Source organism: Carya illinoinensis, chromosome 2 (genome assembly GCF_018687715.1).
Source record: "Carya illinoinensis cultivar Pawnee chromosome 2, C.illinoinensisPawnee_v1, whole genome shotgun sequence".
Taxonomy (NCBI): Eukaryota; Viridiplantae; Streptophyta; class Magnoliopsida; order Fagales; family Juglandaceae; genus Carya; species Carya illinoinensis.
The window spans coordinates 14,954,218-14,982,006 of NC_056753.1; the positions used below are offsets into that span (position 1 = coordinate 14,954,218).

The 27,789-nt window shown below is 37.8% G+C and overlaps 1 protein-coding gene across 1 annotated transcript; it reads right to left on the reverse strand.

The window, feature by feature from the left end:
• Positions 1 to 100: 100 nt before the first annotated feature.
• Positions 101 to 27,789, reverse strand: LOC122300153 (electron transfer flavoprotein-ubiquinone oxidoreductase, mitochondrial). Its single transcript, XM_043110613.1, has 18 exons — positions 27,173 to 27,789; positions 25,654 to 25,730; positions 24,742 to 24,848; positions 23,870 to 23,951; positions 23,684 to 23,792; positions 17,237 to 17,283; positions 17,045 to 17,119; positions 16,039 to 16,155; positions 14,554 to 14,622; positions 12,630 to 12,722; positions 12,084 to 12,186; positions 8,897 to 9,021; positions 3,151 to 3,200; positions 3,002 to 3,068; positions 1,724 to 1,803; positions 991 to 1,119; positions 840 to 906; positions 101 to 343 (listed from the first exon to the last, which is right to left on the reverse strand). Exons 1-18 carry the CDS (start codon positions 27,621 to 27,623, stop codon positions 260 to 262), a joined length of 1,932 nt encoding a protein of 643 aa, XP_042966547.1. The 5' UTR covers positions 27,624 to 27,789; the 3' UTR covers positions 101 to 259.

A 27,789-nucleotide genomic window follows, 5' to 3' on the forward strand; every position in this document is an offset into this window, starting at 1 on the left:
GATTTCACGTTTGAACGAAAATCAATGGATTATGTTCCCCAGATATCTCTTTATAAAATAAGAAAAAATGCAACTTATTTGATTGATATGACACTCGGGCTTTTATTGCCAATCCATGGCGTTTCTTTATTAATGTAGCATCTAAAATCCTTTGAAAATAATGCATTGTTTAAGCATTTACTTATTTCCTGAAGGGTGATGGGCATTATGAATTTTCTGCGTGATGTTGCCCTTTTTTTACAGCGGGTGAGGGCTTGAGCTACATGACTGAGTAGCCTGGACCACCACCTCCTTCTGGCACAGTCCACTCAATATTTTGCTTTGGGTCTTTAATATCACAGGCCTGAAATTATTCAAGCAAAATTAGTACAACTTCAGCTTGAGAGATAAGGCACATGTAGTGTAACAAAAACAAACGAAATGAAGTTATGACAAACAAGATTCCGATTTTTTCTTGGGTGTGTAAGCTAAAGTCCCAACAGAATGAAAAACCAACTTCAAATTATAAAATTCGCTATTAATATTACAGTTCTATTCAAAGTTTATATGGTAGATGTAGACTGGAATGACAAAAAGCGTCCCAAGTATATGCGTTGTCTGTGCAACAGCAAGTAACGAAACAGACGTACATCAATTATATGTGCAAAGCTGGGATGTGATGTACACTGTTCAAGGAACACTTCAACATGTGAACCGAAACTGAGGAAAATATCAATTATGCAACTGTTTTGAAGTCCACAAAATCTTAATTTCCAGATGTTTGCATGTATGCAATTTTAAGTACATATGATTATCAATACTGAGTTCCAACCAACTTTCAAATGCTCCAGGAAAATTACCTTGCAGTGTAGGCAATTTTGAGCATTGATCTGCAATTTCAGTTGACCCTTTTCATCTGGAATATATCTAAATTCCAAAAAAAGACGATATGAGGGATAATCAATTTATAGAAGTGTACTCAAAGCAGAAGCCATAGAAATTGCTTATTACTCATATACACGTGCAGGACAATATCGTGACTCAGGTCCAGCATAGTCTGGCAGATTAACAAGTTCAGGAATCTTGGCATTCCTCAAATGAAGGTGAGCAGGTTGGTCATGTTCATGATTTGTATTGCTCCTATATAAGCAAATAAAAACAAGTATATCAATGCCTAGAAAAGCAGAGAAATGATGAACAGTAACATATGCAATCTTCCCTAATAGATTAAATTTCCTTAGATTGCCATCTGTTTTTGTTCTATAAAAAAAATAAAAAATAAAAATAAAACAAAAATGCCCCCAAATTTTACCTCTGAGATAAGTAGAAAAATGGTCATTTTTCAGTTCATTACCTAAAGTAAACAATTGGGTAGTCCCATATTTATCATGCTCCCATGATAAGAATAGATTAAGAGACCATTTGCTCTAATGGTTGCCCCTCCTGACCATTTTCAAGTAAATAATGCCTTGTCTTATGATGCAAGATCACCATCAGTTAACACTATGAACTTTATTTCTACCAAGAATGTACATGGGAGGCTACGCTCCACATCTCATGTATCATGGGAGCAGAAAATGCAAAAAGGGGACTTCTGAGGCTGGAATGGCCAGTGCAAGGCACCATTGAGAACAAGAACTCAATTAGGGAGCCTACAAATTGCTATGACAGTGCTTTTTCTATAGAACTCAAAGAAACTTCTCAAATGAATCCTGAATAAGAAAACACATTTATTTTTTGAAACCTGTGTAACGAGGTTGGCACATCAAAAGACAAAACCCCATCTGGCTTTGGATATTGAATTTGAGAACATAAACTTGCAACCTGCATGCATATATGCAGGTATTGATCAGTAATTGTTTGCAGTAAAAAGAGACTTTTATGCTGCTTTTCACAGAGCGTAGCTTGTAATTAGGCTCATTCTTGTATATTTCCTGCGTACTTGGGCATTGCCTAATTATGTGGATTAATAAAATCTCTTTTTACTTACCAAAAAAAAATTGTTTGCGGTAAAACAGATAAACTCTTTTCTAGAGCATATGCTCACAAATCAGACTGCACTAGTAATCTAATTCCGAGACATTCAATATGCATGTTACTTATTGCTGTTGTAAGAAGTTTCTTATTTGATCAATTAGTTGATATTCGAAGCCAGTTTTGGCAAAAAATTACTAGAACACAACTTGCAACCTGCACATATATATATGCTGGTGCTGATTAGTAATTGTTTGCAGTAAAACAAGTAAACTCTTTGCTAGAGCATATGCTCACAAATCAGACTACAATAATATTCTAATTCTGAGACATTCAATATGCATGCTACTTATTGCTGCTGTAACAAGTTTATTATTTGACCATTTTTTTTTTCAAAGTTTGCTAAGCATCAAGAAAGGGATTTGATCTAAAATCCCCTCACATTAATTATTTGATCAATTAGTTGATAGTCGAAGCCAGTTTTGGTGAAAATGACTAGAAGAAACCTTCTCCAGAGTTGGCAACAAGGATTGTAAGCTTAACTAGCCATTGCAGGACGAATGATTTGCATACACTTCAGCAGGCTGCGAATAGGTGTCAAATGGAAAAAAAACAAGGAATAATCCAACACGAGCAGTTGAGCCCTATGGTGTAACAAAAACATGCATGTTCAGATTGGGAAGACATAACCTTAATCAGCATGGACAACGTGGCTGTGTTATGCATAATCTTATAATATAGAAAGAAGTAGACTCATATCATGGTCACATGCTGTTTGCTGACATATTGTCACATAGCTGAGGATGAGAGCTCAATTTCATCTTATTCTACTTTTCCAGTGCTTTTTCCACAAGCAAAATCAGACCTGCCTACTATATTTCTTTTAAGGGAAAAAAAAAAAAAAAAAAAAAAAAAAAACAGCTTTGTTCTAACTACTTCAACCTGAGCTAATAACCTAATACTCAATTACTCAGTGCTGACTATCAAATCTGGTTTTATGAGTGCATAAGTAATTTGACTACTTGGTTTCTTCATAAAATCTCATCACCTTTGTTGCTTCATGATCAGGCTTGCCATGCTTCAGTGTGAATGGGGATTTCCCTTTTAGTATGTAGCTGCTAGGTAGAAAATATGGATGAGAAGTTTTGGGGGGACAGAGAGAGATCTACATATAATAAGCAGAATGTGAAATCTTACCGTTCTAATGCACTCATAGCCAAGCCAGGAATTAGCCCATATTCAAATGCCTATAATGATAAGAAAAGTATCTGTAAGAGGAAAGATACCCATAAATCATAATTTATGCAAAACATTGCATACAATTTATGGAACAGCAGTGGCAATCTAATATCTCTGTGCATCAAACAAATCCAGTCATGTCTGAGATCAATGAGAGACAGAGTGCAATTCTATGATTCATTTTACCTACCATCTTTTTTTTTTTTTTTTTAAGTAAAAATTTTATTCAACGAATGTAATAGGCGAAGCCCATGTACCCAGGGAGTATACAAAAGAAACACCTAAATACATTCAACTACTAAATCAGCGAGGACAGCAACTCATGAACTGCCCCACCATTCAAAACAATAGCTGAAAACCAACTAAACAGGGAAAACATAAAAAATTTCCAAAGTTCTTCTATAGTTCTTTCCCTATTATTAAAACACCTCTCATTTCTTTCCAACCAAATGCTCCACATGATACACAAAGGAATCATCTTCCACGCAGCTGCCACTTGATTGCAAGAATGGAGTTTAGGCCAACAAGCAAGTAATTCTTTCACTGAATTTGGCATAACCCAGGACAGACCAGATCTTCTAAACACCCCATCCCATTGCCCTTTAGCCATAGCACAATGTATAAGTAAATGATCCACAGATTCGCCAGCTTCTTTACACATGAAACACCACTCCATAACCATCAAACCATGTTTTCTCAAATTATCAATTGTCTGAATGTTCCCAAGTGCCGCTGTCCAAAAAAAAAAAAGCAACCTTAGACGGGACACGAGTCTTCCAAATGTTCTTCCAGGGGAAATAGAAATTTTGCTGATCAAATGTCTTATAATATGATCTGACAGAAAACTTTTTAGACGCAGTGTTCCTCCATATTATTTGATCCCTTTCTTGTCTTCTAATAACCACTGAATACAGCAACTTAAAAAAATCAGTAACCTCCTCAATTTCCCAGTCCTGGACAGATCTGACAAAGCTGACATTCCAATGCACCTCATCATTCGAAAAACTCATCAACTCTGAAATTAAAGCCTGCTGATTAACAGCCAATCTGAAAACATTTGGAAAAACTCTAAACAAAGCAGTCTCACCACACCAAACATCAAACCAAAAAGGAATTCTTGAACCATCTCCAACAACAAAATAAACCTGTTTCACAAAGTTATCCCATCCTTTTCTAATAAATCTCCATAAACTTACTCCATAAAGTCCCCCTACTCACCTTTGTACACCAACCTCCCCCATCACTTCCATACTTCCAAGCAATCACCCCCCCTCCATAACGCACCCTCTTCCTTATTAAATCTCCACAGCCACTTCCCCAACAAAGCTTTATTAAAACTACACAAATTACGAACTCCCAATCCTCCAACATCAAGTGGACAACAAACTTTTTTCCAATTAACTAGAGGAACTTTATTCTCCTCACCCAAACCTCCCCACAAAAAGTCTCTCAACAATTTTTCAATACGGTTAGCCACACCAACAGGCAAAGAAAATAATAAGAGAGAATACGTTGGAATATTAGAGAGTGCGCTCTTTATAAAGGTAATTTATCCCCCTTTTGATAAATACATCCTTTTCCAAGCCGCCAATCTTTTCTCAATTTTCTCTACCACCCCATCCCAAATATGCTTTGCCTTAAACGATGCCCCCAAAGGGAGGCCTAGATAATTCATGGGCAGAGAAGAAACACTACAACCCATAAAATCTGCTAAATCATTACTATTAAGCACATCTCCTACCAAGACCAACTCCGATTTACCCAAATTCACTTTTAGCCCAGAAATGGCTTGAAAACACAGTAAGACAGCCCTCAATGCTTTAATCAATCCACATCAGCACCACAGAAAATGAGGGTATCATCGGCAAAGAGTAAATGTGATAAGAAAGTAGAGCCAATAGTGCGAGAACCCACTGAAAAACCAGAAATAAATCCTCCCCCTACAGCAGCCTCCACCATATGACTTAAAGCCTCCATAACAAGAATAAATAAGAATGGAGATAATGGATCCCCTTGTCTCAAACCTCTTGAACTCTTAAAAAAACTCTTCAAAAAACCACAAGTCGAGATACAATGTCTAACCCAACCACATCAATTATCACCAAAGCCACATCTTCTAAGCATATAAAACAAAAATTCCCAATTAACATCATCATCGAAGGCCCTTGCCATGTCCAGCTTACAAAGAACCCCCGGAACACCATCCTGCAACCGACTATCTAAAAACTCAATTACAATCAGCACAGAATCAATAATTTGGCGACCTCTAATAAAGGCATTTTGAGGTTTAGAAATGATTTTCTCCATTACCTTGCTCATATAATTAGCCAAAATCTTTGATATAATCTTATACATGCCACTCACCAAGCTAATGGGTCGAAAGTCCTTCAACTCCGAAGCACCTACTCTCTTGGGAATCAGAGCGATAAAAGTTGCATTCAACGACTTCTCAAACTTTTGATAATCATAAAATTCTTGAAGAACCTGCATCACCTCCTCCCTTACAATCTCCCAACAATCTTGAAAAAAAGCCATAGAAAACTCATCTGGCCAGGAGCTTTGTCTCTTTTCATCCCACGCTCCACCCTATACACCTCATCCTCTTCAAAAGGCCTCTCAAGCCAGTTAGCTGTAAAGGAATCCAAAGCCTCAAACTGCAAGCCATCAATTTTGGGTCTCCAATCCTGTGTCTCAGCCAAAAGACTGCTGTAAAACTGTACAACATGCTCATGAATCTCCTTAGGAGTCAACAGAATATTATCATCAGCATTAATCATCTCAATGGCATTGTTGCGCCTATGAGAATTAGCCATTTTATTAAAGAAACTAGTACATTTATCCCCCTCTTTAAGCCATAATACTCTCGATTTCTGCGTCCAAGAGATTTCTTCCAGCAGAAGAACCCTCTCGAGTTCAATCAACACTTCATTTTTTTTTTTTATAGGTAAAAGTTTGTTTTATTAATAAAAGAGGCATAGCCTGAGTACACTAGAGGTATACAAAGATCATGCCAGTTTACAACTAAGTACTAGTGAGAGTTACAAGCAAAGTATGGAGATCATCTGTATTACAAATAATGGCCGAAGCCCAGGAAAGCAGTGTACAGTAGAAAAAACGTTTCAGTTCAGCCATAGAGTGCTCCATATCTTCAAAGCACCTCTTGTTTCTCTCCAACCACACACACCACATAATGCAGTGAGGTATCATTTTCCACACAGCAGCGATTTGAACATATTCCCGGATACCTTTCCAACAGCACATAAGATCCCGAACACTTCATTTTTTCTGGTCAAAGAATCCTCATTATCCCCCTATAACTCCAAGGCTTGAAGCTCTTCCAAAATAGATTTTTCTGCTGCTCTACATTCCCAAAAATTCCTTATTCCACAACTTCAAATCAGCCTTCAAAGCTCTAAGTTCACCAGCCAACACAAAACTTGGAGTCCCCTCAAAATGATAAGAATGCCACCAGCTCCTCACCTTATCAACAAACCCCTCAACTTGAAGCCACATATTCTCAAATTTATAATAACATCTACCCTCACTAGCACCCCCACAATCAAGTAAAATAGGAAAATGATCAGAACAAACCCTAGGCAATCTTTTTTGACTGACCTCCTGATAATGAGACTCCCAAGAGGAAGAAACAAAGAAATCTGTCCAGCCTTGAACTGCCTCTACTATTAGACAACGTGTGTTCCCCCCCCCCCCCCCCCCAAAAAAAAAAAAAAACCAAAGGCAGATCCAATAGTTCCAAGTCAGAAATCAGCTGAGAAAAAATCCCCAGTTCATCCCACAACATAAGTCTATCCCGATCTCTATTTGGCCCATAAACACTAGCCAAAGCCCATTTCCAACCATCTTCAATATTTTTCAAAACACAAGCAACCAAAAAAACACCAATGCAATCCTCCATCACCTCAACAACCCTCTTATCCCACATTACTAGAACACCACCTGAAGCCCCCGAAGAAGATAGAAAAATCAAACCAGCAAAAGAACATCTCCACAAACTATAAATGATATTACGATAAACATACTTCAATTTGGTTTCTTGGAGACAAACAACGTCAACTTTCCAACTACGAATAAGAGCTCTAATGCGAAGTCGTTTATTAACGTCATTTATCCCCTTGACGTTCCATGACAAAACTTTAGGCTTCATTGCTTCATTAACACTAGAAGAATCCCTTCCTTTTGTTCTCTCTCTCCCAACAGTTCCCTCCTTATAGTCATAATTAATAGAACATTGCAAGCGTTTCAGCTCTCTTTTCTTCCTCACAGCTGATTTCATAGACATGGAACTAGCAGCTTCTACAGCTATTAGAGGAGCCTTAAATTGATCTTCAAATCCCTTGCATGAGATTCCCACAAAACCCTGTAACTCCTCAACTCTTTTTAACACCCAATCAGAGTTTACATTGGAATCAACCTGAGGGGGAAGCATCTGCAGAGGCAACGGACTAGCCAACTCCTCTTCAAGATTAATATTATCAACTTCAATCAACTGAGAATTAGAATCCTTACTCATAATCTCAGAAGTGTTACCCAGCTGTAAAGAAACATCCAAAGCAGACACACCAAACTCAGATTCATCTTCAGAAACAACATCCATCTCCCACTGACGATACCCCTTATCATTAAGAAACTGTTTCAATAGGCTAGAACCATCGTCCACCAAATTAATATCATTATCCACAAGAACCAGATCCTCTACCCGACGAAAAGGGATCTTGATGATTTCCCCCTCCTCATATTCCGGCTCCTGAGACACCTCCCTAGCCCCACCAGAAGATACGAGAGTGCCCGTCGAACATTTCTGTGCCAGAACAGTGATCGTAGTCTCGGGTATCAGCATCAAAACAGTGACATTCAGCTCCTCCGATGCAACCGAAAGATCGGGTCCCTTCAATTTCTGTTTCCAAGCTTTCACTGGGCTTCTGCTTGGACCAGACCCAGAAACTTTACCCTTTCCCTTATCAATTTTACCTACCGATCCAACCCCTACCAAGCCCAACCCACTCCCCTTCACATTAGTCCCAAAAAACCTTGATCAGATTTAACTGGAAATGGGCCTAACTCACCCTTACTTAAGCCCAACTCAACCCACTGCATTAAGCTTTCCACCTTTTCTTTGATATCCCCCCAAGAAGCCCAACAAACCCTCCAGCGACGATACTTCAACTTCCCGAAACGTCTGTTCATCTCCTTTGAGTAATTTACGACCAAATTTGTTTTGGCCCCTCTGTACCACCGTAACTTGATTACCTTTCCTGTGAGTTCTAAAGAACTCAGAAAGACCCGCTGAAGCTCCACATAATCCCACAATAGAAGCCAACCAATCCATTGTAGCAACATCGATAGAAATGAAGTTGACTACCCGACAACTACTCTATGTGATCTTCCATCATAAATTATTTTCATGTATAAACTCAAAAATTTTCTGATCAATGAGTAATTTACCTACCATCTACTATTCAGACAACAATAATTTATGGGTTAACTGTTATATGTATTCTAGAAGAGCTGAATGAACTTACTAACCATAATGATATAATCAGTCTAAGTAGTGCCTAATTCAGGTATGGTTTTCAGGAGATGGTTCAACCACTGGAGACATAGGAAAACCACAAAATTTGAAAAGATGGGCTGTACAAATTACTAGCTGTAGATGGAAACTTAGAGACAATGAATAGCTACATACCGGTCGGTAGTTCCGAGCTCTATATAGCTCTTCCCATACCCATGAGTTCCGTAAAGCATCCCAATATGTTTCCATATCTGAACCTTCATGAAGTGCATCAAATGTAGCTTCTGCTGCTAGCATTCCTGTAAGAAACGGGAAATTTGAAAAAGCATCCGTATTGTTATTGCTAATAGGCACACATGAACAACGTTGTGGATGCATGTTGAGCCTTGACTTCTGAATGCTGAACCTTTTACAGAAGTAAACATTATGTTTAATATGGCATTCCAAATGACCAGCGAAGGTAGCCAAAAAAGCAACATTGGGGAGAGTGATTTAATGAGCGTAGGAAAACCAAATGAAATATCTCCAGTTTGAATTGGATATCTCCTCAGGAAGAAGTGCCCAAAGCAAAGGAAAAGTAATGAGTGCATCTTGAAAAAAGGAAATTTCACATCTAATAATGGTAATGCAAGAAGTAATATACTATGTACATATTATAACAAAAAACTAGAAATGTAGGTATGCATATATAACAAGAAGGGAAGATAACAACAAAAAAGAAGAAAAAATAGGAAATTTTACATCTAACAATGATAGGTATTAATTCTGTTACCTATCAAAAAATACAATTATAGGTAAAAGTCACATGCAATGGTTCATCCGGTCATCATGGTAGGTCATCAAAGACTAATAATTGTGTCATCTATTCCCATACATACATCAAATACTTGAGAGAAAGTGTCTTCTTTGCCCATGAAATATTTGGGCCTTCCGTTGGGGGCAACTTTTAAAGCAAGAGCTATTTGAGATGGGGCTATTGAGAAAGTAGAGAAAAGGTCGGCTGGTTGGAAACAGTTGTATTTATTGAAAGGGGGTCAAATTAACCTACTTAAGAGCACTTTATCTACCTTCCGACCTATTTTTTATCTCTTTTTCTGTTGCCTACATGGGTGACGACTAGAATCGAGAAATTATTTCGGACGTTCTTATGAGGTGGTATGGGGGAGGAAACAAAATTCCATCTTGTTAAAATGGAATAAAGTTTGCTCCCCAATCTCGTCCGGAGGTTTGGGAGTATGTAATTTGAGGATCTTCAACAAAGCTTTATTGGAGAAATGGCTTTGGAGATATCATTTGGAGGAAGATTCGTTGTGGAAGGCATGGTGTGGGTTTGTGGAAAGTTATTAGGAGGGGTTGGCTGTGTTTCGAAAACCACATCCATTTCGTAGTTGGAGAGGGCACCAGAATCAGGTTCTGGCATGATGTTTGGTGTGCAAAGAGTGCTCTTGAAAGGGTTTTCCCAGCTCTCTATAGTATTGTTTCTAATAAGGAGGCTTGTGTGGCAGATCTACATGCATTTTCTCATGGTTCTCACCAGTGGAATGTCCTATTTAATAGGGCTAATCGTGATTGGGAGTTGCATCTTGTCTCAGATTTTTTCAGTTTGATATACTCCATAGGAAGGTTAATGGCACAGGGGGGATAGGATACAATGGAGGTCCAGTGGCAGCAAGAAGTTCACAGTAAAGGCGTATTATAAATTATTGGCATCACAAGATAACGTTTTCTTCCCGTGGAAAAGCATTTGGAGATCCCATGTGCCTTCCAAAGTGGCTTTCTTTGTATGCACTGCAACACTTGGGAACATTCTGACCACAAACAACTTGAGGAGGAGGGGATTAATTGTGATGGACTAGTGTTATTTGTGCAAAAAACATGGAGAGTGAGTGGATCACTTATTATTGCATTGTGAGGTGACAAGAACTTTGTGGAATGAGATTTTTAGAAGAATTGATGTTTCTTGGGTAATGCCATTGAGGGTGGTTGATCTACCTGCTTGTTGGAAGGGCATTCACGACCTTTCTCAGCTGGCGGCAGTATGGAAGATGATACTGTTGTACATATGTTGTGCACTTGGTTGGAAAGGAATGCACGGTGATTGGAAGATAGGGAACACACTATGGTGGAGCTTCAGAATATTTTCTTGCACACGTTACTGCTCTGGTTTTCAGCCATTGTGCTTCATGGAACCAATTTTCATGACTTCTTATCTTTAATTTAGCATCTTTAGAATGTTTTAAGGCATTTCTTCTGTATACTCCCTGTGTACATAGGCTATGCCTATTTCATTCACTTCAATAAAATTTGATTCTTATAAAAAAAAAAAAAAAAAATACATGAGGGCAAAAAACGCTAGGAACTGCTATTGAGATTTGCTGCAATCTGTATTAAAACAACTCAAGCACCCACATAAGGTTGAACCTATGACCCAATACTCTACTTGTTTATGGGAGAGAAATGCCACTTGACCCAACAATCATAACTTCTGTTCTTTCAATTTTTTGTCTTTTGTTAAATATTCCAGAAGGGATGGGAAGAAAAAAAAACTCTAATTTACAGACAGAAACCTATAGAGCTCTGGCACTTTCATTGAGCAAAAGTGGAAAAGGAAAACCATAATTAAAAACAATGTATTATCTATAAATAACACTTATTTTGATGTGAATTATTAGAATCATAATTAAGACATACCTTGCTTATATCTAGTGATGCTTTTATGTTTATTAACATTTTGGTTTACATTAAAATTGAAAAGAAGTATTTTGATTGGCCGAGGGTTTAATCTTATATGTATTATAAGATATTCCAAATTCTTGGAAGAACTAAAGTGCTAGATTCCATATGGGGCAACTTATTATTTCATCACTCATTCCCATCCAATCAACGAGTCTTTTTTGATTGAATGGGTGAATTTCTTTATCTTGATGAATCGTGATATAAAAAAGACATTTTCTTTTTTATCAAGTTATCAATTATTTGATGATTACTAATACTAATCTTAGTATTTTTATTCCTGTAAGTGATGGTATCAATATTAACTTAGACAGGAAAGTTAATGACTTACAATGATACTACAACAGGTAGTCTTGAGTTTGTACTCTAACACCACTAACATCGAAATTAAAATGTTGAAATTCCATGAGGGAGAATGCTATAATAAGGGTTAAGTGATTAAATTAACTTTTTTCCGTTTGGCTTAGGATACTGGAAGATTGATAATCTATCATAAAATTGTAAACCATAGTCCAATAGCATTTTCACCACTCCAAACTTCTGTCGTAATTTGATGTCTTTGGTAGTGATATTCAAGCAGCACTAGGATTATAGATGAACCATTCAATAAGATGATTACGAGTGATACCTGATTTCATTGCTGTGTGTGTCCCCTTTATCTTTGGTACATTTAAGAATCCAGCTGAACATCCAATAATTGCTCCCCCAGGGAAAACTGGATACGGAATAGACTGAAATTTAACTAGCATCATTGGTATTTGAATAACACATGAAAGCAACAAAGAACGTACCTATCATTGATAATTAATTGTTGGATCACTAACAAAAGGACAAATAAGAAAATTTTATCCCTCCAAGTGCTTCTCATTCAGTGAATGTGACAGAATTCAACTTGATTGGTAACTATGTCTATACGTACTCAATAGCTGGATGCTTTGTCATTAGATCTTGCCACCTTTAAGTACTGAATAAAATTTTGATACGTAGGCAAAGGCAAGTAATCACATAAGTAACCTTTTTGCTTTTGTGGGAAATAAAGTTTTCCATAAAAAAATCAGATCCTCAAGATACAATGGAGGTGCAGGAAATTTGGAAAGATGACTTTGCTTTGGTTTTCTATGTGATGTTGGTTTCCTGTACATAGAATGTGGAAATACAAGTCTTGCTGACATACCTGATAACCACCTTCATTTAAAGTGCGAGCACCATACTGGAGAACACTCCCACCTTCTAAGAGTGACTTGATGGCAGGATGATGCTTAAATTTCTAACAGCAGAAAAACCAATGCATAAGATTCAAAACAGTTGTATCCACAGTTAAATGACAGAGCTGGGACGGACATCAAAACACATTTTTGGAATGTTTTAAACAGAAAACTAGTTGACGTATTCAATACATATCCCCAAAGAAATTTGGGGCTCTCCACAACCTAAACTCCATTTACGAAAGGATATTCCATTTTTGCTTTCCTTTCTCTTGTTAAATTGCATATTATCAATCCAGACCCCCACTTATGTTCATTGCAGCCTCTCTTATATCAATAACAGTAGTTTCAGAAAACAGGTATTATTTAAGAGAGTTTATGTCAGGCTAATAACTGCTCATTATATTAGTTTCAATTATTGATGGATTGTCCAACAAGATTAATAAATTTAGATTAAAATAAATATAGTATCATGTTTTATCCCTCCCCCCCCCCCCCACCCTCTTTTTCCAGAAACCCTTTAGAATAATAAATAATAATTAAAAAGAAAAAGAGGATGGCCTCTAGCAACGGCAGACTAAAGTTTATGGCAGGCAGTCTCCAACCAAAATCTGCCCACGCAAAATAATTATTATATACAGAATAATTAGTCAACTTAATTGCATATATTTTCAATACAAATACATTTTCTATTTTAATATAGGTAATAGGATCATCTCAGGCAAGATTTTTTCATAGTTTCTGCAGTAAATAATGCAGGCCAGTGCAAAAATTAACTATCCCATTGACAATCATATTGGCTATTTCCACTCAAAATCTCAAGAAATTAATGCTGATCTAATAATCAATATTTTTTTTCATGATTCCTATTAGGGTAATAATATATAGAAGAGCCACAGACAAGAAAGCTATAGCTGCTTTCCAAGATAGTCAATGCTACACTAATACTGTACCCAGTAACATGCCCCTAAAAGGCAAAAGGAAAATTCTGCCCAGAAAGTGGAGTTAGTTCTCACTTCTCACATAACTAACTATAAACTTTTTATTGCATTGAGGAAAATATGATGGGAGACTTTAGATCAATAAGCATTGCATGCCATGCATATTTTTTTAGAATAATTCTACTTAGCATCCCCACACATCACACCTCTTTTAGTTTTTTTTTTTTTTTTTTCCATAACAAGTATGCGGTGTATGGATAAGTAGAGCAACTCAGTTAGTTTAACAAGAATAAAAAAAAAATTAAAATATATATGGTGTATGGTGTGGGATGATGTGTAGCATAACCCATTTTCTTATAGGTAAGATACATAATAGATATATGTGAAAATAAGGGGTGTGTTCATAGTACATAAGAAGTACACAAGAGATAAACCAAGGGAGAAAAGCATCTAAAATTTAAAAGATCAATAAATTCCAACAAATTTGAAAAAACAAAACAATTAGTTTCAGCCAACCATATAATCCTACACTAAGTTCTCAAACCCTTCAAAATTATAAGCATTTCTTGACAGCAGGACCTTTATTTAGCTTTCCTAATCTGTACATATATACTTCCTTACTTAGACAGATCATGTTCCTTAGACAGATTATGTAAATAGTCCGAGTTTCCTTTTGTAGACAGATTTGATTACTGTAAATTTGGCTTGATTCTAGCCTTGTATCATGCACACTTGTGCCTATATAATGAAAGGAAATCCTGTGTGCCTATATAATGAAAGGAAATCCTCACAAAGAAGGTATTCAATCCAATTTGACATGGTATCAGAGCCATAACTTTGAAATATTTCCAATTTGACATTTCTCTCCCTCCAAGTACACCACAGAATGCACATGGGAGTGGCATTCCAAATATCACAAGTGCTATTTAACAAAAGAAACAAAGATTTCTACCTGAAATTCCTCATAAGGGTTCAGAAAAGGATTGTGATAATTCAAAGCAACTACCAAGCCAATCGCAATCTGTACAAGCAAACAAAAAAAAAATACCAAATAAATGCCTATTCAGATCCAGAATTATGTAATGGAAAATTCATGTCAATGATATAGAATTAAACTTGTTAAAAAAAATTAAAGGATGGCATCTAGGGAAATTATAGAAAATATAAATCACAAATTGAATTAAATGTGTGTTTTACTCCTGGAAGCACCTCCAAAAAGCTTAAGGCTGATACCAAATTTTCAGATTCAAGTATTTTTATTTTGATAAATATTTTTTATCACTTGAGTTAAAAATATGGTAATGTTTTTGGTAAATACACTGAATAAAGAAACAGTAGCTGCAACCAAAACTGGCTAGCAATAATAAATTAACAGTAACGAGATAATCATCTGAATAAGGGGCAGATATGTCTTAGTCAGACAGGTCCTACCATGACAATGAGATGAATGTGAAGACATGATTGGAACTTGTCTAAATCTCTACACTAATTCATGTCTGATGACAAAAATTCAAGCCTTGACATAACAATTGTTTAAAAATAAGCTCACTCCACTCAAAAAGAATAAGGTAATGATGGTAAAGATGACAACATTATTTTAAATCAATTATTTTGTTGTTATTTGAACAGGTTTTCATTTGTTAAAACTCAACACAGCACTGATTTAGTATAAAACTCTATTAGTAAAGATGAAAACAACTCCATTACTGAAGAGACACTTTTTAGTACGTCTACATGGATAAAGTAGTTATTAATGGGTAAGTGCAGCAAGAAATGGTACTTTCTAGGGCTAAACTGCATTTGTGTTGTCATAAAATGTCTTCCATTATAATTCTTTTAAAAAAACTGTTGTTTGGTTGAATCCCCCAAAACTAATTCTGTAAACATTTTGTACTGTTTGGTGTACACAACTATATCTAAATCCCCATAGAAAAAAACTAAAAAAAGAAAAGAAAAATGAAAAGAGAAAACAAGAACACAACTCAATTGAAACCCAATCCTAAACCGATTTAATCATCAAAAGTAACCTCTTTCAATACTAGATTCAATTTTTTCCTATTCAAGATAAAAATGCATTCACTTTTAACTCAAAATACACTCCTTTTTCTTTTTGATCACTTGCATTTGAACCACGTTTTAACATTTGATATCTAAAAGAAGGTGAAGAAAACAATCCTGGAATCTAGCCTGTCAACCAGGGATCATTCACCTCTCATTCAGTACCGGCATAAGGGCGTTAAAAGGGAGGCACACATACAGAGAAAGAGATAGAGAGGGTGAGAGGAGGAAACATAGAAATAATACAGTATGCCCTCTTCAACCTTTCATTCAATATGATAGATGCAATAAAAGAAGAGAAAAGAACAGCCAAAAAGCATGCATCTTGGTTGGATCAGTACCAAATGAAGAGGATTTAGCAAGAAAGAGTTGTTGTTACCTGGCTATCGCTAAGATGATACAGAAATGATCCTCCATATGTCTTTTGATCTAAGGGCCATCCTAAAGTGTGAATCACAGCACCAGGGTTGTGTTTTCCCTTCTCAATCTCCCAGACCTGAGAATGAGAAAGCTTTGAAACTTGGGCTCAAGCTACATAGACATTATTTTATGCATTAAATGGGTGAAAACTAAGGAAATTCTTCTCTTCCAAGACCCACTGGGTGAGATTTAATCAAATACCAGGTTGCAACTTTCAATGCAGCTTGCCTAAAAGAAATGTTCAAAGGGACTTTTTTTTTTTTTATAAGTAAAATATTGAGAGTAAATAGGCATAGCGCAAGTACACAGGAGTTATACAAACAGCAACATCTAGTTACAAAAATCAGGAGCTAGAGAGTGACACAAAATACTCATTAAAGAAAGCTCCATTAAAAACACAAGATGAAGCTCAAAGAAATAAAGAACGGAAAAACAAACTTCTAAGCTCATCCAGAGAATGCTCCTTATCTTCAAAGGGAAAAATATGGATCCTAAAACAGTGCTATTCAAGGGTCTTTGCAATCTTTAAGAAGAATGATCAATGTAGCATGAAAGTAAAATTGGAGAAAAATACACTTGACATGTTGCACTAGGGTACCCAAAGTCACTTTTGAGAGAGCAATGTGCCAAAAGTGGTAGTTTGGATACCACAGCACAAAAGGAGTGATAGGTTGAGTGTGCATTTCCACCATAAAATTGCAAAAGAATACGCATTGCTATCTGTTAAGGGAAGAAATAGTAAAAAGAGGTGCTAACAACTATGCATAAAGACGCAAATAGCCAAAAATTTTACAACCCTAAATACAAATGTCAACTCACAATAGGATGTAATAAAGCTAACATGTGAGGTTCATTAAAACCACTAAAATTAAAGAAAGTATATGTGATGCATCCTGTAGTAAGTAGATGTGAAATGACAAGAACAAAACTCATTATAGGTACCACTGATGTTAAAACCAGTTTACCTCTTTAATTCCTAAAGCATAAGTCTGATGTTGAGCATGCGCTTTCTCTCTCAAGTTGTATTTTTTCATTATTTTCTGCCAGGTTAAACAAACTGATGTCACAATAGAGTTTGACAAGCAAAGTCCAGAATTAGAGAGACCATTACACCCTATTGAAGCATATAAATGAAAAAAAAAAAAAATTCAGTAAACCTCTGATAATGATCCTCGACAACCCTCAGCTAGAAGCGTTATTTGCCCTGCATAGTGCTCTCACAGTTTTATATTAGTTTGTACACAAAAATAAAAAAACATTAACAACATAATTCCTAACAAAATATCTGTCTGTTCTTCTCAAGCCTATCTGTGGCTATGTATGAATATATCAGGGTCTAACTACAAACGTGCGCATAATGCATCTGAAACCATTTCTATGCATCTATACAAGTATTCTCTAACACAGTTAATAATTTTCTTTTAAGGCGAGTGGAAGAACCCAAATATCGAAACTTCCTAGTACCCAATTAATCAATGTTTATGTACTCCAAAACTAGAAGTGGCTGCCGAATGCAGAAGTAGAAGTGTTTGGTCAAGAAGGCTTATGGCAAACAAACTTGGCAGCTAGTAGAACAAGAGCATGCAGAATAGCTCTTCACCAAAGAACTCACATCAAGCAGTGACTAAAAAGTAATCATGCTTGGCGATGGTAATTGAAATAATCCTGTCTGTAAAAAAATTGTTAAAAGGTTCTTCCCGCAACCACCTGTTCTCTGTTTGTTTGGAATATATATTTTTCGAAACAAGCAAAACTAAAAGATCTTGCAGATAATACTGTGACTAACTGTCGTGAAGGTATCGAAAAGAAATCAATGATCACGCATAAGAAAATAGTGACTGAAATCCAGGAGCTGCTTGAAATCTGCTTACCAAAGATCTAGTAACCTAAATCAAAAAACTCAGCTTTGGTACACAATCATTCAAAACATCATTCCACTTTCCATGAGGCAGTATCAAAAGATTAAAAACCTTAGTGGACCGGAGGTTTTAGAGCAAAATCAGGCTGTGAGTATAACCACATTCCGGGGAGGAAGGTGGACAGTAGAAGTATTGTCATGTCATAGCATTAATTCATGTCAAAGACATTACCAATTGAAATGGTAAATACTGTACATTTAAATATATTTGCTATTACCAATCAAATGGGCCAGGCCCCGATGGGTATTGGCCTAAGGTACAGGCCATGGGTCATGGGCCCAAAGGGAACCCAGGCCCAAAGTCACGGGCCAAGGGCTCGGAGGAAAATCACACGAAACCCATCTGGAAGCTGCGTAGCCAGACGGGGTGCGGCCCAGCGGGGATTGGCCAGGCCCCGACGGAGCTATTGGCGCTGCCAGTGATGGCGAAGCCTTCGACGGTGGGGGAAGACCAGTCGCCGATGACAGTGGCCCTTTTTTCAACCTCCGTAGGAAAGGTTCCAGATGAACCAGGCCTAATCATTTTAGGCGAGGGCCCGACGGGAGTGCAACCCCCACAGACAGCGACGGCAACACCACAAAAGGCTCCGACGGGGAAGGAAAATGTGCCGGCGACGCAACAGAAGACAGCGACTGCAGTACTGATGCAGAAATCAACTACCGTAGAGAAAAAAGATGAAAATATATGCTGCCACACTCTCAGCGTTGATTCTACGGGGGTGCCACCTCCACAGACAGTGACAGTGGTCACCGGCGACGCTCCTCTAGAGGTGGCTTTGGTTGTTTTTGAAGAGGAAATTCCAAACCTTACAGTGACAAGAGTTCTGCCCCAAACCGTACAAAGTTTTGGAGACCTAGCTTCCGAAACATTGATGGAAGAGTTAGAGGATGGGGAGATGGGTCAGATGGTGCCGAGGGATGTGTTTGAAGAGGAGGAGAATGTAGAGCCACTCAAGTGGAAGCTTATGATGAAGCTAGTATGAAGGAGAAGGGCGGGGAAAAGGGGGAGGCCAAAGGAGAAGAAGCTTTGCTCTTATGTGAGCCCTCCAGAGCAACAGAAGAAGGAGAGGGATGCCCAAAAGATGATCCCACACCTTTAAGGAGTATTCCTCCCGGCACCCCACCAGATTGGATTCTAAAAAAAGTGGAGGAGTTTCAAGATTGGATAGGAATATCCTGTAAAGGATACGAAGAATAGTTCAAGGCAATCCTTATTGCCATTGAGACGGGACACCAAAAGGGGGGAATAGGGGTGAAGGAAACTAGGGAGTTAAAGAGGCTTACTTGGTCTCTTAATTATGAAGGTAGAGAGGGGAGCGTGAGTCGGGGGCGTCATAGAGGAAGGGCTGGATTAGTTGATTAATGTTGCCTAAAATCCTGACATGGAATGTAAGAGGGCTGAATGACATCAATAAATGCCTTCGAATAAGATCGTTACTTAGGCAATGGAAGGTAGACATCATATGTTTGCAGGAAAATAAATTGAAACAAATCACAAGAAGAACCATTCGGAGTATTTGGGGCTGCCAATATGTAGGTTGGGCATATTTACCTTCGGATGGGGCGTCGGGGGGAATACCGGTCATGTGGGACAAAAGAGAGGTAGAGATGAGTTTGTGGGAGAATATTCTATGGGTTGCTTGTTTAAAAATTCAGAAGATGGTTTTGAGTGGGCTTTCGCAAGGGTATATGGTCCTAATTTGGAGGGTGAACGGCGGTTACTTTAGGAGGAGCTTGCACGTTTATGTTCATGGTGGGAGATGCCATGGTGTATAGGGGAGGACTTTAATGTGACAAGATTTCCAAGTGAAAGGTCGGGAGAGGGTTGGCAAAATCATGCTATTGGGGGATTCTCCGATTTCATTTCAGAGTTGGGACTCATGGACATACCTCTCTTGGGAGGTGGATATACTTGGTCTAGCAACCATGCCTGGTCAAGACTAGATAGATTCCTCATATCTCCTTCATGGGAGATACAACCAGACTCTTGTTAGAAAAGACTCACTCGGTTGTGCTCGGACCATTTTCCTATTATGTTAGATTGTGGGGGAATACCGGGGGGGCCCTTTAAGTTTGAGAATATGTGGTTAAAATCCGAGAGATTTGTGGAGCTGGTCAAGCAATGGTGGAGTTCATATCAAATGTAGGGCACTCTGAGCAAGGTATTGGCGGGAAAGTTGAAGGCCTTAAAGAGGGACTTGAAGACTTGGAATGAACAGGTATTCGGTAATGTAGAAGCAAAGAAGAAATCCTTGTTTCAAGAGCTACAAATTTTGGAGGGTGTGAAAGATGAGGAAGGTCGAAAAGGGCAAGTAGCTACAGAACTAGAAAGGTTGATCTTAATGGAGGAGATTTCTTGGAGGCAAAAGTCAAGGGCCTTGTGGCTTAGGGAGGGAGATAGATCTACAAAGTTTTTTCACCGAGTGGCAAACTCCCATAGAAGGTTCAACACAATCGAGTCCATGAACATCGATGGCGAGGTAGTTTCTGATCAAGCAAAAATCAAAGACTATGTAGCTGGACATTTTGAGCATTTGTTGGAAGAACTGTTTGCATGGAGGCCTACAGTAGATGGGTTAGCTTTTGATGCCATTGATTTTAATAGTATGGCTTGGTTGGAAAGACCATTTGAAGAAGTAGAGGTACACCAAGTCATCAAGAAATTAAACAAAGATAAAACTCCGGGGCCGGATGGTTTTATTGTGGCATTTTTTCAGACTTGTTGGGTGGTGGTAAGAGAGGATATTATGCTAGTTTTCCAGGAGTTCTTTACTTTTGGTAAATTTGAGAAGAGTTTGAATACTACCTTCATTGCACTCATCCCCAAAAAATCGGGTGCAAGAAAGGCACAAGATTTCAGGCCTATTAGTCTAGTGGGCAATGTGTATAAGATTCTTGCAAAAGTCTTGGCCAACAGAATAAGTACAGTCTTGGATAAGATTATTTTGAAGTCTCAAAATGCATTTGTACGAGGAGGGCAAATACTGGATTTGGTTCTTGTAGCCAATGAATGTTTGGACAGCAGGCTTAAGTCAAAGATCCCGGGTATTTTGTGTAAATTGGATATGAAGAAGGCCTATGATCATGTCAATTGGAACTTTTTGCTCTATCTTTTGGGTAGGTGTGGTTTTGGGAAAAAATGGAAGGGATGGATACATCATTGTATTTCTACAGCTCGGTTTTCAGTTTTGGTAAATGGTGAACCTGTGGGTTTCTTTAATAGCTCGCGAGGGTTACGACAAGGAGATCCACTATCCCCTCTACTATTTGTGATCGTGATGGAGGCTCTAAGTCTGATGGTGTCAGCCACTATAGCAGGTGGTTTCTTTTCAGGATTCTCAGTGGGAAATCTTCATGGGCCCATTACTATTTCTCATCTTTTATTTGCAGATGATACGCTGCTATTTTGTGATGATAATGTAGCGCATATAAAATCCTTGAAGGCCATTTTATGATGTTTCGAAGCGGCTTCCGGTTTAAAGATAAATCTAGCGAAGACAAAAATGGTGGCGGTGGGGGATGTAAGTAATATTCAAGGGTTGGCCAGTATTTTGGGGTGTGGGGCTTCCTCGTTGCCAATGAAGTAGCTTGGCCTCCCTTTGGGGGCATCTTTCAAAGTTAAGACAATTTGGGTGGAGGTGCTAGAAAAATTAGAACGCAAGTTGGCTGAGTGGAAAAGATTATATTTGTCCAAGGGGGGGAGGCTCACACTTATTAAAAGCACGTTATCTAACCTTCCCACTTATTTCTTGTCTCTATTCTCCCTTCCAGCTAGCATTGCCTCCAAGATTGAAAAATTACAACGTGACTTTTTGTGAAGTGGCATAGGAGATGAGTTTAAATTTCATTTAGTTGGATGGGATAAGGTGTGCACACCTTTGCGTGTGGGCGGTTTGGGGGTCCATAATGTGAGGCTTTTTAATCACGCCTTACTTGGGAAATGGTTGTGGCGGTATAATTACGAGAAGGAAACACTATGGAAAGGGGTGATTGATGCAAAGTATGGGAGTGCAAGGGGAGGTTGGTACTCTAATGAGGGAAGGGGGGCATATGGTGTGGGGTTATGGAAGCATATAAGAAAATGTTGGGGGGTATTTTCTAGCAACACCAGGATAGTTATGGGGAATCGCCAGAGAATCAACTTTTGGAATGATGTATGGGTGGGTGATACAGCTCTTAAGGCGGCTTACCCTGCTATTTTCAGCATTGCAAGGGAAAAAGATGCGAAGGTGACAGACTTGTGGGGTACTACACATGACGCCCAAGCGTGGAACATAAATCTCACTAGGGAGGCTCATGATTGGGAAGTGAGTATGCTGGTGGAGTTTTTTAACCTACTTCATAACATCTCCCTTGATGCTTCAACTGAAGATAAGTTGGTTTGGTGTCCATCTCGGAAAGGGAAATTCTTGGTAGGTTCTTATTATGATACTATTGAAGCCCCACCTTTGCCTAACTTTCCGTGGAAGAGCATATGGAGAAATAAAGCACCTCCTAAGGCGACATTCTTTATCTGGACAGCTGCCCTCGGGAAGATCCTAACCATTGATAATTTAAGAAAACACGGTCTTATAATGATGGATTGGTGTTGCATGTGCAAAAAGAGTGGGGAAACAGTGGATCATCTCCTCCTACATTGTGACTTTGCTAGGGACACTTGGAATCATTTCTTTAGTATTATGGGGTTAGCATGGACAATGCAGAGAAGGGTAGCTGAGTTATTGGCAAGTTGGAGAGGGATCTCAGGGACAGCACAGATTGTAGCACTATAGAAAATGGCCCCCATCTGTATCTTATGGTGCATCTGGAGTGAACGAAACAACAGACAGTTTGAGGACCATGAAAGATCTATAGAAGAATTTAGGGGTTTTTTATGGGAGACTTTGTTTTTGTGGGCCATGGCTTTAGAGTTCAATGGTCTCAGCTTCCATGATTTCCTTGTAACTTTTTCTAGCTCTTAAAGCGGTGTATTCTCATGTATACTCCCAGTATACCTGGCTTACGCCTTCTTTACATTAATAAAATTTAATATTACTTATCAAAAAAATTATATTTGATATTACCACTTATTGAAAAGTATGTTTCACCCATATCTGTATACAACTCTACCAAAGTTTCACTTTATAATGAAAAAATTATCCAAATATCATACCTGAAACATCTAATCAATATATAAGCATGCTAAAACATATTAATCTTCCACTTAGTGGACTGTCATGTATTTTAGCTTTCTCCATTCCAGTACCAAATGCTTCCCATGTACAGTGTCATCTATTTAGCTTAAAACCCATAATTTCCCTACCAAACATCACGGAAAAGCTGGAAACCTTGTTCAATTAAAAAAAAACATACAATGTATAGATGCTGGCATTTAATGCTGGCCCACCTAAGACTCTCACAAACAGTCCTATCCTTCACTATTCATAGCATATAGTGCCTGGTCTCCTCAAATGAACACAAGATACTACTGACCAGCATTTCAGTTACTCAGTTTTTTAAAAGAAGAAACAGTATTTCAGTTACATGACAAGGTCAAAAATGTCATGACCAACGTCTAGGGACAGTATGCCATATATGTGGAAGATGGCATTTTGTGTTTGTGTGCCTCTTCATGCTTAAAGATTTTCTATTTTGTGTTTGTGTGCATGCTTGTGTGCATGAGAGAGAGAGAGAGAGAGAGATATGCCTTTTAATTCCACGCCACGCTGAAAAGTTTCCTTCTTTGAACCATCTTTGGCAACTCCCATATCATTAGTTGCAACGCCAATAACCTTGTTGTTTGCATCATATAATATCTGACCCATTACATAGCTTCAATTACAACCATCCAGTAGCATGTTGAGTGGTAAAAAGAGAGCAAAAATAGGAGTACCTCACTAACAGCAAAACCAGGATATATTTCTACCCCCAATTCTTCAGCTTTCATCCCCATCCAACGTACTAACTGACTTAAACTACATCAGAGGGCCAAAACAGAGCTTGTTCAGAAAATTTAAATCATTTAATGTGATTCCAAATGGAACATACGAAAGATGAAAGGAACTTAGGGTCAACAAAGATATAAAGCCCAATTTTAGATATCTATAAGTCAAACTAGTAGTTCAAAGATCCCATTCCAGTCTTCTTTCTAATTGTCTACTTGAGCAAAATACTAAGGCCGACAAGACTCTGAGTCCACTACAAACCAGCTACTAAACATAAGTCAAGGGTCATAATAGTCACAGTGAGACATAATAAGCATATAACAGAATCTCCCAGAACCATTTCCAGGTAGATTTCAGTTACATTTTGCGGTAACTTAATTCAGAGCTCAAGTTCCAAGAGAATTGCAAATCACAAAAAAATCAAATGAAATAATTTTTTTTGGTTGGCACTGGATGTCCAAAAACAACGTCCCGACTAATCCCAAGGGTGCATAGGCCCTTGGCAAGGAGTTTCCCGCAAGTGCACCTCTGGTAATTCAAAGAGAAATCCCCCAGTCCGATGGCCCCTAGAAATTGTTTGCACCCAAGGGGATTTGAACCTTAGACCTAGGGGAGCATACCCCCAAGCCCAAGGCCTTTACCACTTGAGCCAAGGGGTTATAAATCAAATGAAATAATAATGATGCAATATGAATGTGAGGTTCTCTCTTTTAAGTTTACAAAATAATTTTTAACCAGCCAAAAGAATACTGTGTTCGGCTTAAAACAAATGTTTCTAAATAACTGCCCCATGCATTATACAAGCACATTATATAACTACCTTATAACATAGTTCCCCTCGTTATTAAAAGGACAAGGAAGTGAAATTGCACGATTCTTTGTAAGATACCAAAACTTGTCAGAAGAAACCGGGACATTTATGGGTGCCTGCAGGTAAATTTGGTAGTGAACATAGATTAAAATTAAAGAGAAGAAAAAGTGAAGGAAATTTAAACATTACTTCAGCCAATGATTTGTTCCTTGTGCTTAACTATTAGCAGATAAACCACTTTCCTTCCTCATTTAATCATTTTACCTATTTCTGTGCAGAACCAGAGTACACGATGAAAACATACAGGTATAGAATAACACTTCTGAACTGGATCAAAAAGGAGCTATCAATAGATCAAATTATATAACAGTAGCTTTTTCCAAAATTTATACATAAACACAAGACTTTAAATATTATTGTAGAAATATATTTTTTCTGGATATATATTATTACGAGGAAGACTTTGACATTGACATTTGCAATGGAGTTCAGAACATGAAAAGAGGATTTTACCTTTTTTCTTAATTTTTTCAGTTTTCCCTTCCACATGATAGCATGAAAAGGCTAACCATAATCCAGCCCATGGAGAGTGGAACCCCAGGACTCCATCTTTCCTAGGAGGAGAACCACCATTCGGCTCCAGGGCCATTGGAACATATTTCATTCTTTCAAACCAAATAGCTTTCCACATGAAAAAACACTTTTTTTTTTTTGTTCAATGGGCCCACATAGATGATATAACAAATCCCATGTCGGTAACATGAACAATAGTTGGTATACAGCAGATTGGCTCTATCTCCCTAAAGTAAACTCAGTGAGTTGCTATGCAAAACCTATGTTTTAAAAGACTGATACAGCCATCAATATACAAAAAGGGAAAAAACAAGTTGAAGTAAAACTAGAGAGAAAAGAAAGGGGTACCTCTTCTTGTTTCCACTGTGGAAGAAGTTCATCTAGTGCCCGGGGTTCAAAAACATTCCCAGAAAGGATGTGAGCGCCTAGTATAACATGGAAATGAAAAATGCTGTGAGCAAGGATTGTTTAATGGCATTGACCTCGTAAGAAAGATGAACAAGTCACTGTTGAAGCATTGTAAAGAAGAGATTCTGATTAAACTCATTTATGCATCATGCATTAGTTATGCTGTCATACTTCATGAGGTTCAGAAGTTAACGAAAAAAAAAAAAAACGACAAACTCTAATTTATAACCAAATATTTATAAGAAAAATTGTCTGATCTATGTGAGAAACAACCTAAAAGACAAAAGCTTTCTTTGTCAGGCAATGCATTCTATCAACAAATCTCTGCTAAATCATTGTGTAGAATGCATCCATTTTTAACTTCATTTTTATCTACGTATAAACTTTGCAAATCTTACAGCATTAACAGGTTTGCTCTGTATCCCTATTTAATGCATGAAAATCCAGTATTTTAAGGATATAATTCACAAAATTAAATCTCTCTCTTCCCATAAGTTTAAGCTTTTTGACAAATAGTTATTTCACAGTCTCAGAATCAAGTTCTGAGTTCGAATCTTAACTCTACAATTTATCTATTTAATTAAATATTCCATGTGTTGGACCGAGTTATTGGAGGGAAGTTTGATCCATACGTGAGGGAGAGTATTAAGGGTATGTTTATATAATTAGGCCGGTTTGGATAGTGGGTTGAGTTTAGATGAAAGTTTAAAATATTATTTTTTAATATTATTATTATTTTAAAATTTGAAAAAGTTGAATTGGGATTTAAAAAAGTTGAATGTTTTATTATATTTTGTGTTGGAAGTTGAAAAAGTTGTAATGATTATATGAGATGAGTTGAATTGAGTTGAGTTGGCTAACCAAACACAGCTTAAAATCTACTTCTTCCCATCAGCTTAACCTTTTAGGACAATTGGTGATTTCACACTGTAGAGATCTCTGTGTGAATTATAGTATCAATGTTCTTAGATTACAAGACAATACACTGATAATCAGGCCAATCACAAATGGTGCGGTAGGGATCTTGAACAGTGAAGGCTAAGATGGCAACTCGCACACCAGAAGCAGATGTAAATTAGAGCCAGCACCCTAATATGAGATGCAAGTGACAAGTGAAAGTAAGGTTTCCTCCGATATACCAAATAGTATTTGAACCATATCCTTTTCCTTTTGTACTGTTGGATGGCATTAGCGCACAAATCCAAACATACACAAAGAGACTAATGATTCAAATCACGAAAGAATATTCTGAATAATATGAAAATCGGGTGAAGGAAAGAAGAGGAAAAAATGAACTCATTCGAAGTTTTTTTGACAACTTAATCAAAATCCTATAAACTGCTACGCTCCATTAACTTATATATTTCCATTTTCCGAACAAGGTGACTAACTAGATGTGATAACTGAGGCTAAACAAAGCCAACCCATTCAAAGCCAATCAAAGTGAGGTGTAAAATACCTACTTCAGGACCCTTTTCAACTACACACACCGAAAAATCAACACCCTTTTCAGAGCACATTTGCTTCAAACGTATAGCCGCTGATAACCCGGCCGGTCCTGCCCCAACAATAACAACATCGTACTCCATAGACTCCCGGTTCGATTCACTACTGAACCTCCTCAATCGACTCACAGAACCTTGAACACTCAAAAACCCACCGAAGGAACCGAAATTTCGCTCCAAACGGTGAAAGAACGAATACCCATTTGGAGGCCTGGTTAGATTTGCGAAACTGGAATGGTTTATAAGAGACTCCGACGGGTTTGCAGAGATAAAAGAAGTGGATTGAGGGGAAGAAGTTGGCCTCGTTGAATTGCAAAGATGCAAGTAACTGGATGTGTAGGAGAACGAGGAGTTTGGCTTTCGTAGAGAGCTGGATTTGGAGGAGATTGAGAGAAGCCTGAGCATGGTTGTGAGAAGCACTAGGAGAAATCAGTCATCGGCAATCTGTCCAGAGCTTGTTCCATCATGCATGATCAAATGATACAAACAACGATACGAGTGCATTCGGAGAGGACCGGTTGCTTACGCTATTGAATAGGAAAATTACCGGTCTGACGGATACCTGGTGCCG